The 12,030-nt window shown below is 44.6% G+C and overlaps 1 protein-coding gene across 3 annotated transcripts; it reads left to right on the top strand.

Moving 5' to 3' along the window:
* Positions 1-429: 429 nt before the first annotated feature.
* Positions 430-4,686, top strand: CNPY2 (canopy FGF signaling regulator 2). 3 transcript variants are annotated; one of them, XM_027542236.1, is made up of 6 exons: positions 430-1,407; positions 2,370-2,482; positions 2,627-2,742; positions 3,533-3,736; positions 3,898-3,994; positions 4,521-4,686. In XM_027542236.1, the coding sequence occupies exons 2-6, from the start codon at positions 2,395-2,397 to the stop codon at positions 4,562-4,564; spliced, it is 549 nt and encodes a 182-aa protein (XP_027398037.1). In that variant the 5' UTR covers positions 430-1,407; positions 2,370-2,394; the 3' UTR covers positions 4,565-4,686. The 3 variants fall into 3 exon arrangements, with proteins under 3 accessions (XP_027398037.1, XP_027398035.1, XP_027398034.1); XM_027542234.1 differs by having other exon boundaries at positions 430-1,470; XM_027542233.1 differs by having other exon boundaries at positions 1,386-1,745.
* Positions 4,687-12,030: the final 7,344 nt, after the last annotated feature.

Here is a 12,030-nt window from a genome sequence, read left to right as displayed (position 1 = left end):
GAGCTCATAATAGAGAACTCCCCATCCCACACAACTTCACCTTCTTTGTATAAGGACCAGCCTTTGGTGTAGTTGGTGGTGATTCATTTTGCTTGTGCTATGATCTTTTTTGTGTCACGTTATTGTACAGTATTCACTTTTCATTGCTCATCACAATTTGTTTTAAAAACAAGGTTTTGGAACTTCCCTGGTTGTCCATTGGGTAAGACTGCGCTTCCACTGCAAGGGGCACAGGTTTGATCCCTGGCCAGGGAAGTTCTGCATGCCTCCAAGTGTGGCCAAAAAAGAATACGGAACGTTTTCATTAGGGTTAGTAGAGAATTGCATGTGGAAATATAGCCAAGAAGGTAATGTTTTGGGTTTTTTTTTTCCACTTAACATATGTGGAACCCAAACAACAAAACAACCAAGCTGGTGCAAATTATTTTCAATGTCTGATTTGGATTCTTTTAAAAAATCTCTTCACTGATTTGGATATTTTGAGTATGTCAGCTGTCTTCCCTCGTGGTATAACATTGATTGTTCTCAATGTCTTGATTGATTGCTATCAACCTCAACTGGCCTACCCAACCGTGGAGCATCCTCCAGCAAGAAATCTCCAGCCGAGATCTTTGCAACCCACTTTTGACACATTTCATCGATCACAGCGCCTTCTCCACACACAACACACATCTTTTTGCGTTTCAGTTGCATTTTTTTTTCTCTCGAAACAAGCAATATGCCAAAAATGTTGCTTTCTTCTTTCATCTTAAATAGTAAAATGGCTACACAAAAATTAACCAATTTTGCTAAGTATTTTTAGTGCATGCTGATATGACAACTGTCACACTACAATCTAACAAAATTGCTTCAAATGAAGTTAAAGAAAACTAAGCACTACTACAGACATCTTACATGAAACAAACCAAAGGAACTCTTTTGGAAACCCAATATTACAAGTGGAAAAAACTAAGTCAAAGTCTCACCCATGAAGATAAAATTCTCAAGTCCAAAATTCAGGATATTGGAGAAGTATGTCATTCCTGGGCAGTTAGGCCTTTGGTGTGCCTGCCTAGAACCCGAGGGTCGGATTCTTTTAAGAGGTGCAGTATGGTTTCCCCGTTTTGTGCAAAATGTGAGTTGGAGAAACTGACAAACTACAGGTCCCAAGAATCTTAAAACCTGTAGCTACTAACAAAGTATCAGTGTGGTGATGTGGTGCTTCCTGGGAGATGTAGTTTCCCGGGTATTAAAACCAGGGATTCTCACTGGCTAGCCGCATTACCTTTCTCTTAGAAGGTCCGAGCCCACCTAGATTGGCGTGTGTGAGCCTGACCGCCTCCGCGCACGACGTCAGGCTCTGACCCTGCTTCAAGCCACTCCTATTCTTCGGCTGACCTCTGATGGTCACGTGGAGCTCCTCGCCACGCAAGTCTGGGTCCTGCGATCCACCGGGGTCCTTGCTGTCTGGGAGCCGCTCCTAAGCTGCCTGTTCGCGCGAGAGTTTGGAGGGGCGGGTTTGGGGTCGGTCTCCGGTGTGCGACGCGTACTGTAGTGCCTCTGAGCCCTGCTTAGGAATCCACTTAGGACTCGAGGAGCTGGCTCAGGCAGTCACCGGGGCACCCCGTGTCTGGAGCGCGCAGCAACGCTCTGGAGAAGCCTGGACAGCCCCGCTCCCCCGCAGCCAGGTGCTAGGGTCGAGAGCTAAAGTGAGAGGTCGGCTGTCTTCCAGTGCCTGGGCCACGGCGGCGGCCCTGGGAGCAGAGGTGGGATGGATCCGAGTGGCACTGAGGGTCGGGGTTGGACTGGAGCGAAGGCAGTGGTGGGGTCTTTACAAAGGGGGCTGGTCCGCACGGAGGAATAGCTTATAGGCTGGAGGTGGGGATGCACCAGTCTTCGGTGCTGGGTCCAAATAGGCCCTAGTTATTTTGTGCTCTTCTCGCCAGTCAGCCACCTCGCTACCTCTTAGCCAGAATCAGCTACTCTCCTTGCCAGCAGCCCTTCTGTGCCTGTCATCCTTGCTTAATCCCAGCCACCAACCCATGACTGCCACATAGCCCTGTGATCCTAGGCAGCCACCGCTTAAGTACCAACATCTGAGGGCTCACCTGTCGACGTAGTATCTGGAACTAAGACCCAAGTCCCAAGCCTGCTCTCTCACCCACTGCCCCGGGGCCTCCGGGACATCGAGCGCCGGAACAGAGGAGCCCCTTTGTGTCCAGGCCATTTCCTGGAAAGTAGAGCCAGATCACACTGAGGCCTTTGTAGGCTTGGGATGAGGGATGAGGAGGGGTGGTGGTGGCGGGGATTAGAGGCTGACTGGGTGTCGTGGCGGGCGGGGCGGGGCGGGGGAATGGAGTAGGCTTCTCACATCTATGCTTTAAACCCAGGTGGAGCATCCCCATTGCGTCAAAGATGAAAGGCTGGGGTTGGCTGGCCCTGCTTCTGGGAGCCCTCTTGGGAACTACCTGGGCCCGGAGGAGCCAGGATCTACACTGTGGAGGTAAAGGCACAGAAGAAGAAATGGGAGGAAGCAGGGTGGGATGGGGAAGATAGAGCCTTGGAGAGGATGGGATCCAAGGCCTGGGAGAAGGATGAGTGGAAGCCCCTAGGTTGATTCCTTTCTCCCCTTACCCCCTTGCATCAGCTTGCAGGGCTCTGGTGGATGAACTTGAGTGGGAAATTGCCCAGGTGGATCCCAAGAAGACCATTCAGATGGGCTCTTTCCGAATCAATCCAGATGGCAGCCAGTCAGTGGTGGAGGTAATTTGACTGTTCCCCCAAATAGCTCACTCTAACTTTGAATGAGAACTCAACTAATGAGATATCTAAAAGATTGGGCTGTTTCATTTGGAAGAGGCTGGAGGCTTGTATCCCATACATTTGCTTCCCTGGCTCCCTAATACAGCAGAAATCCTAATACTTTGTAGAAGTTGTAGAAGTTGTTACAACTTAGCGTGCATGCAACTGTCTGATGCTCTCCTTTTAAGGGCAGGTATTAGCCTCATTTTAATACCAAATAAATAAATAAATAAATAACCTTACAGCCATAAGAATTAAAGAAATTCAAAGGAAGAGAACACATAGTGACCAGGGTTAATCAAAGAGGTCATTTATCTATAATTTGGAAAGACACCTATTTTATTTTTTCCACTTGTATAATGAGGTAAAATAAGATCACATATTTGAATGGACTTTGTTGTTGTTTAGTAGCTAAGTTGTATCTGACTCTTTGCGACCCCATGGACTGTGGCCCTCCAGGCTCCTCTGTCCATGGGATTTCCCAGGCAAGAATACTGGAGTAGGTTGCCATTTCCTTCTCCAGGGAATCTTCCCCGACCCAGGGATTGAACCCAGGTCTCCTGCATTGGCAGGTAGATTCTTTACTGCTGAGCCACTAGGACTTCAGAATTACACAAATCATAATGGTTTTAAATTGGAGAAGGCTTTTTAGAGTAGGTTGTTCAAGATAGATTTGGAAGGAAAAGTAAGGGTATAAATTATTAATGTACAGAGGTAGAAGAATATGACCCAAGGCTGAGGACATTTCTAGGTGCCTTATGCTCGCTCAGAGGCCCACCTCACAGAGCTGCTAGAGGAAGTATGCGACCGGATGAAGGAGTATGGGGAACAGATCGACCCTTCCACGCACCGCAAGAACTATGTACGTGTCGTGGGCCGAAATGGAGAATCCAGTGAACTGGACCTACAGGGCATTCGAATTGATTCAGACATCAGTGGCACCCTCAAGTTCGCGGTGAGCTATGGGAATGGGTAGCTGATTCTTGAAAATTAGGGGAGTTATTGGAGAGCCCAAGTGGAAATTTGAGTTCATATCCTTCTCCTCCTCTCTGGAGGTGGAGACCAGAGGCTTCCCCTTGCTGGCTTCTCTCACTCCTTTCTCCCTTGGGTTGACAGTGTGAGAGCATTGTGGAGGAGTACGAGGATGAACTCATTGAATTCTTTTCCCGAGAGGCTGACAATGTTAAAGACAAACTTTGTAGTAAGCGAACAGGTAAGCTACGGTCACTTTACCTCCTGTCCTCACATCTCTGTGGAACCTGGCGCATTTTCTAGTGTGTGTCCCACTCCCTGTCCTCCAGCACCCCCCAACACCTCCTTCTCCAGCCTACTCTATGAAGTTAACTTAAGAGTTACTTATGGCTTAGGGACTTGGGTTGATCCTCTGCATTCTCTTCCTATCAGCTTTCAGAATTTGTGGCTCCCTCACCTGAGATACATAGAGGGGAGAGGATGATGGGAGAGTTTTATCATTTTAAAGTCTATGCGGGGGGGGTGGGGGACTTCCCTGGTGGGCCAATGGTTAGGACTCTGCACTTCCACTGCCGGGGGCATGGATTGGATCCCTGGTCAGGAATTAAGACCCCACATGCCTTGAGATGTGGAAAAAAAAAAAAAAGCATATGATCCGAAAAATGGTGGTCGGTGTGTGTCAATTTGTTTTGGGGTATTTTCTTGATAGTGGCATATATCAGCGTGAGAGTGGCATTTTCTTTGAAACTGTCATGTGCTATTTGCAGATCTATGTGACCATGCCCTGCACATATCCCATGATGAGCTATGAACCACTGGAGCGGCTCAGACTGACAAGCTTGATGGATCACCCCCAGGAGGGGAAGAGGGTAGCGATGCCTTTTATATTATGTTTTTACTGAAATGAACTGAAAAAATATGAAACCAAAAGTATGAACTGTGTTGTCTTTTCATGCCCAGAATTGGCCCTTACATTATGCTTGAAAATAGGAGATTCCAGACAGGAAGAAAAAAAAGGGAAGGAAAGGAAAAGCTTTGGGAATTGTATAGAGCTAAGGTAGAAGGGCAGGAGGAGAAGGGGACGACAGAGGATGAGATGGCTGGATAGCATCACAGACTCAATGGACATGGGTTTGGGTGAACTCCGGGAGTTGGTGATGGACAGGGAGGCCTGGTGTGCTGCGGTTTATGGGGTCACAAAGAGTTGGACACGACTGAGTGACTGAACTGAACTGAAGGTAGAAGGAGCCTGAACCATAATTCTTTTGTCATCTGAAATTCCTGATGGACTAACAAACTGGATAAGCATTTATTCAGTGCTTACTCAATATAATGTGTTTAGAGTCTAATTATTGTGAGAAGAGGAACCTCTGTGTTTAAGCTAGGGAACATGAATAAGTGTATAGTAGTATAGGGCTTCCCTGGTGGCTCAGTGGTAAAGAATCCACCTACAGTGCAGGAGCTGCAGGAGATGTGGGTTCAATCCCTGAGTTGGGAAGATCGCCTGGAGAAGGGAATGGCAACCCACTCCAGTATTCTTGCCTGGAGAATCCCATGGACAGAGGAGCCTGGTGGGCTACAGTCCATAGGGTCGCAAAGAGTTGGACATGACTGAAGGGACTTAGCATGCATGCATGCATTCATGGTAGTATAGGATTCTAGAAATTAGTTGTATTCATACTGATGAAACATAAGATAGAGCGCAGTCCTAAAGGAAATGGATTATTTTATCCTCTGTACCCTTCCAGATGGAGGGATCAGCAAGAGCAGACAGGAAAGGGCAAATGGATGTGATCATCTCAGCTGACAAGTAAGGGCTTTGTCAGATAGGGAGAGATGAGGTAAGAAATGTTATTGAAGGAAAGGTCTTGCTTTCAGATTCCATGCCAACAGCAACATGTCATCTCCATCCCTAGCTATGGCCAATGTGGACTATAAGTACACTACAGTGTGGACTACACACACTTTCTGTGCGTAGAGATTCTGTCCTGGGACACAGGATGAAAATGTAAAGGATACTTCTTTGAGGAGCTTCTAAAACACCCTGATCCTAAAGTGGCTGTCTCAGGGTTTGGAATGGAACATCTGTCCCAGGGAGAAACACCTGTTACTAAGGTTTATTACATTTCAAAGACTTTTTAAAAATTATTTGGCTGTGCAGGGTCTTAGTTGTGGGAACTTTTACCTGCAGCATATGGGATCTAGTTCCCTGACCAGGGATTGAATGGGGTACCTAGCATTGGGATCGCAGAGTCTTAGCCACTGGACCACCAGGGAAAGCCCCATTTCAAAGACTTTTTAAACTAAGCACTTTAGAATCTAAGGGCCCTTGGAGGTCATAGATACCCCCAAGGTCATCTTGCAGGTTCACTTCTGCAGATGAAGTAACTGATTTTACCGATAAAGAAACTGAGGCCCACAGAAACCACAGGTCCTCAAGTTCTGTATTTAGTGGCAAAACCGAATCTATAAGCTAATGTTCCCAAATGTCAACTGATCTAATATAGCTGTGAAGTAGCTTCTGTATTAAGTCTTTTTTTCCCCTCTTCATACCTTGCACTAAGCCTGGCACATGTTCAGCAAAGCTTTCTTGTACCAGAAATCCCTATGAAATCTAACTAGCTCAGAGCAAGCACCCTGATACTAGTTGACAACTAAATTCAGGGTCAAGTGCTAACTCTTTCTCTCATCAGTCATAAGAAATGTATCCTGTCAAATCACTTTTCTAGCTGTTACTACTAAGCATTATGTCTTCTGTGATGCAGGTGAATAATGTTCACATGCTTCATTCCCCTATGAGTATCCCCAGGATTCTGTCCATTGTCTGCTTGCAGTCTGAAAAGTTCTTCCTCTTCCACCAGAAAGTTTCTCAGAAACATAAGTGAGAGTACTCTTATGGGGAACTCAAAACTCTTCTAATTTACACACCAAAAAGATATTTACAAATTTAAATAAATAAAACAAGTTACTTGTGATGTGCCTCATTAGTTTGTCAAGGTACAGCTGTTAAGAATGTTCCAGACCAAGAGTTTTTGCCACTGGGACACAGGCATGTGTCTCATATGGGAAAGAGTGGATCTTATCATCCTTGACTTGATCCTCAGAAGGTCAGGAGGATATATTTTGCTTATCTCTCAATTCGTACCACAGGTTAGCACAAGGAACCCATGAATTTTTCTGAACCTTTCTGGAGGCTACTAAAACTATTCTAGCCTAGTATTTGGTAGAGCATATACTCAACCCTGGCCTTCCCTGGTGGCTTAGACAGTAAACAATCTGCCTGCAATGTAGAAGACTGGGGTTTGATCCCTGGGTTGGGAAGATCCCCTGGAGAAAGAAATGGCAACCCATTCCAGTATTCTTGCCTGGAGAATTCCATGGACAGAGGAACCTGGTAGGCTACAGTCCAGGGGGTCGCAAAAAGAGCTGGACACAACTGAGTGACTCACACTTTGACTTTTCACTTTCATACTCAACCTCATATTATATGGTTACACCCTAAATTTTACATGCCTTCTAAATGAGTTTATCAGAAAAATGTTAGCATTTAATGCAACATTCCCAAAGACAATGTGATAGCCTTGTTTCTTTTGTTTTTGGTTTGGTGAAGCTTACAGGATTTTAAGAAGACTCTTGAGAGCCCCTTGGACAGCAAGGAGATCTAACCAGTCCATCCTAAAGGAAATCAGTCCTGAATATTCATTGTAAGGACTGATGCTGAAGCTGAAACTCCAATACTTTGACCACCTGATGCGAAGAGCTGACTTATTTGAAAAGACCCTGATGCTGGGAAAGATTGAAGGTGAGAGGAGAAGAGGATGACAGAGAATGCTATGGTTAGATGGCATAACGAACTCAATGGACATGAGTTTGAGTAAGCTCTGGGAGTTGGTGATGGACAGGGAAGTCTGGCATACTGCAGTCCATGGGGTCGTAAAGACTGAACTGAACTGATAATAGTTTTAGCTCCCCAAACAAACTCAGGTACTTGGCAGTGACTGGACTGCCAGGGAATTCCCAAAGACAGTGTTAAATGAGATCCAGGGTGACTAGGAAAATGTATTGTGTGAAAATCTAGTCTATGTTTTAGAGGATTTTTTTTTTTTGCTGTAAAAGGATTCTAAGCAGGAACAAAAATCCTTTAAATATAAGACAAAAATGAATAATAAGGGAAAAATAAATATTTTACTTATATAACACACTTATTTAATCTTTATAACTCTAAGAAATACTAGATATTACTCCCATTTTGCAGATGCAGAAAACAAGCTCAAAGAGGGTTGCGGTAGCCAAGGCTTCATCCCCAGTGATCACCTCATGCCTAGGCCAGTGGAGTCTTCATATAGTCCCTAGTGGCTCTGTAAAGTAGTACTTCTTTTATTTGTTTGAAAACTACCTTCAAGTTTGAATGCAAGCCCTCTGAATCTAATAATGTACAGTGAAAAAGCACTGTATCCACTTTTCAGCCTTTTTCCAGCCTGATTATTCCTTGTAAGAAGTCCATTCTATCCCCCTAGTCTTCTTAGGTGCTAAATGTTTGTCTCTCCTACCTTTATTACCTGTATACTGGGAAGGTCATCATTTATCATGTATTTCAGGTATGAGTGTACAAAGGTTTTACAGGATGAATGAGACTATAGTTCTTTATCTTTTTGTTTGTTTAGTTCCCCAACCAGGGATCAAACCCCTGCCCCCTGCATTGGAAGTGTGGAGTCCTAATTACTGAACCCCAGGGAATTCCCTATAGTTCTTATCTTTTAAAATATCTTTAAACATACCACTGAGCTAATGTGCCCAAGAGACAGTTAACAATGACTCAAAGTCCCCTTCCTGAGTTGCAGCTGATAATATACAGTCATCATCATATAAACAATACAGCTTAGTAGTTACAATACAGCTTCTGGAGTGAGGCCAACCTAGGTCTGAATTCCAGCAATGCCAATTATAAGCTATGATCCTGAGTGGGATACTTTATCTAAACCTTGGGTTCCTCCTATGTAAAGATACTACTATTACCTACATCCCTTAGAGTTGTGAGGATCAGTTAAGGTAATGCATGTGCCACATTTACACAGTATCTGGAAATAGTAAGCACTCAACAAATTTTAGTTATTACCTATTTAAGTAAAGGAGTTTGGTTTCAGTTCAGTTCAGTTGTTGATTCGTGTCCAACTCTGCGACCCCATGCACTGTAGTACACCAGGCTTCCCTGTCCATCACCAATTCCTGGAGCTTGCTCAAACTCGTCCATTGAGTCAGTGATGCCATCCAACCATCTCATCATCTGTTGTCCCTTCTCCTGCCTTCAATCTTTCCCAGCATCAGGGTCTTTTCCAATGAGTCAGTTCTTCCCGTCAAGTGGCCAAAGTATTGGAGTTTCAGCTTTAGCATCAATCCTACCAATGAATATTCAGGCCTGATTTCCTTTAGGATGGACTGGTTGGATCTCCTTGCAGACTCTTGAGGGACTTTCAAGAGTCTTCTTCAACACCACAGTTCAAAAGCATCAATTCTTCAGCACTTAGATTTCTTTATGGTCCACCTCTCACATCCATAAGTGACTACTGGAAAAACCATAGCTTTGACTATACAGACCTTTGTCGATAAAGTAATGTCTCTGCTTTTTAATATGCTGTCTAGGTTTGTCACAGCTTTTCTTCCAAGGAGGAAACATCTTTTAATTTCATGGCTGCAGTCACCATCTGCAATGATTTTTGGAGCCCAAGAAAATAAAGTCTGTCACTGTTTTCATTGTTTCTCATCTATTTTCCATGAAGTGATGGGACCAGATGCCATGATCTTAGTTTTCTGAAAGTTGAGTTTTAAGCCAACTTTTTTACTCCCCTTTTTCCCTTTCATCAAGAGGCTCTTTAGATCCTCTTTGCGTTCTGCCATAAGGGTGGTGTCATCTTCATATCTGAGGTTGTTGATATTTCTCCCTGCAATCTTGATTCCAGCTTATGCTTTATCCAGTCCAGCGTTTTTCATGATGTACTCTGTATATAAGTTAAATAAGCAGAGTGACGATATACAGCCTTGACGTAGTCCTTTCCCAATTTGGAACCAGTCTGTTGTTCTGTCTGGTCCTAACTGTTTCTTCTTAACCTGCATACAGATTTCTCAGGAGGCAGGTAATGTGTTCTGGTATTCCCATATCTTTAAGAATTTTCCACAGTTTGTCGTGATCCATACAGTCAAAGGCTTTAGCATAGTCAATGAAGCAGAAGTAGATGTTTTTCTGCAGTTTGGTTTACTGATGAATTTTTAGGGTGTATTTTTCTACTTATCCTTGGCCACCAGAGGGCACTATTGCCCTTGTCCATTTTAAAGAGGTCATTCCCAAGGTCAAGATGACCTCAATTCTGTCTTCTCTCCCTTGTCCCCTCCAGTTTTTCAGACATGTAGCTGTATTTGGACCTATAATTCACTTGGCTGCTTTATTCATGCTAATCCTTCTCCTTTAACTTTTTTCCCCACCTCCCCAGATCCCAGATAGCTTCAGAGAAAAGACTCTAAGCCAGTTACTGAAAAATACCATTCAGTCCCTTTGATCCCTGGGTTTTCCCATTGATCTTATAGCAATGGATGTCAGGACTGAACAACCTTAAAATAAGTCGGTTGCAGGAAGGTGGACTGTTTCCAGGGCCCAAAAAGTGTCTCTTGTCTAATATTCAGAAATGAATTGTCTGAGGAGACACACATGCTGACAAAGCAAGAGACTTTATTGGGATTGGGTACCTGGGTGGAGAACAGTAGGGTAAGGGGACCCAGGAGAATTACTCTGCCACGTGGCTCAAAGTCTCAGGTTTTATGGTGATGGGGTTAGTTTCTGGCTTGTCTTTGGACAATCATTCTGACTCAGGGTTCATCTTGGTGGCACACGCATTGCTCAGCCAAGATGGATGCCAGCAAGAAGGATTCTGGGAGGTGGTAGGACATGTGGTGTCTCCTCTTAATCTTTCCTGAACTCTTCTGGTTGGTGATGGGCTTATTAGTTCCGTGTTCCTTAGTAGGACCTCCTGTCATAAAATAACTCACGCAAATAGTTACTATGGTGCCTGGCCAGGGTGGGCAGTTTCAGTCAGTGTGTTTCCCCTAACAAGTCCATAAAGGCCTCATGACACTAGGCTCCAGGACACTGTAAGTATTATTATTCCCCACCCTTCCTCTCATCATTAGAGTTCCAGAACAGGTTACCCTCATGGCCACTCAGTAATTATCCTTTTGGTAGACTCACCCTAAGAATGCCTTCTGTCTGTCCGGGCACTAGAGTTCAGTCCTCTGGTCTGCAGGCTAGTCTCTGTGGATGATTAACCAGAGAGAAGAAACTAGGTCAAACTATTCTAGGGTTAGGAGGAAATCCTCTGTGAGATGCTAAATTGGGAGCAAGTATTGATCAGTGGAGCTTTGAAGTCACTGAGGAGATAGCTAAGTTCAGTGCTCCTCTGGGGCACTATTTATGAAGTTCTTTCCTAGGATCTGATCCCCAAGCCAAAGAAGCATTGCTTGGTAGGTGTAAAGCTAAGTATAAAGAAATCTGGCAAGAGAAAATGACTTTTCTTTCTCTCTTTCCAAGTTCAAGCTATAAACTAGGTTCTTTATAAATGAGATCTAGCTAAACCTGGCTTAGATGGTACTGAGACCTCTGAACTTTGTTACTTCTATGTAAGGAGATAAAAGGACTGTTCATCTGGGTGTAGGTCAGTTCCTCTCTGCCCTTGGGTCAATGACAGTGATAGTTTATAGAGGTAGAAAGGTTCTAAGTTCTTGTCTACCCAGAATAATTAGTCAAGAATGATATAGAAGATCACTTCAGTGCCATGGTTCATTTAACGGTCTCTGGGGAGCACAGGATAAGAGTATATAGAAGACAGACAAATACGTGTAAAGGCCCAGAGGCCCTATGAGAGTAACAGGAGTGATGTAACAAAAAAGGAGGTGATTTTGGGTGAAGGGTTGTTCTGCAGCTCCTGATCTTTTGGTTATATGTGGTATGGACTGGTTGTGTGGGATTATGTGACTGGAGTGGCAATGAGACTAACGCCCAGGACCCAGAGGCTCTGGACCGCTCTGGAAGCCCTCACATTAAGGGGGCCTTTGTAGGAGTTGCTTTGTCTGATACTCGGATGGTAAGGAATCGGCCTGTGACGCAGGAGACCTGGGTTCTGATCCCCGGGTCAGGAGGATCCCCTGGAGGAGGGAATGCCAACCCACTCCATAATTCTTGCCTGGAGAATTCCATGGACAGAGGAGCCTGGCGGGCTATAGTCCATAGAG

The sequence above is a fragment of the Bos indicus x Bos taurus genome, chromosome 5 (assembly GCF_003369695.1).
Source record: "Bos indicus x Bos taurus breed Angus x Brahman F1 hybrid chromosome 5, Bos_hybrid_MaternalHap_v2.0, whole genome shotgun sequence".
Classification (NCBI taxonomy): domain Eukaryota; kingdom Metazoa; phylum Chordata; class Mammalia; order Artiodactyla; family Bovidae; genus Bos; species Bos indicus x Bos taurus.
The sequence above is the reverse complement of the archived record's forward strand: the minus strand, read 5'-3'. Positions and strand labels throughout refer to the sequence as shown.

Excerpts from the sequence above, each read along its gene's own strand:
- CNPY2 (XM_027542236.1), top strand. The coding sequence starts at position 2,395 with ATGAAAGGCTGGGGTTGGCTGGCCCTGCTTCTGGGAGCCCTCTTGGGA. Across the intron at positions 2,483-2,626 it reads CCAGGATCTACACTGTGGAG|CTTGCAGGGCTCTGGTGGAT; the intron begins GTAAAGGCACAG and ends CCCTTGCATCAG. Across the intron at positions 3,737-3,897 it reads GTGGCACCCTCAAGTTCGCG|TGTGAGAGCATTGTGGAGGA; the intron begins GTGAGCTATGGG and ends TTGGGTTGACAG.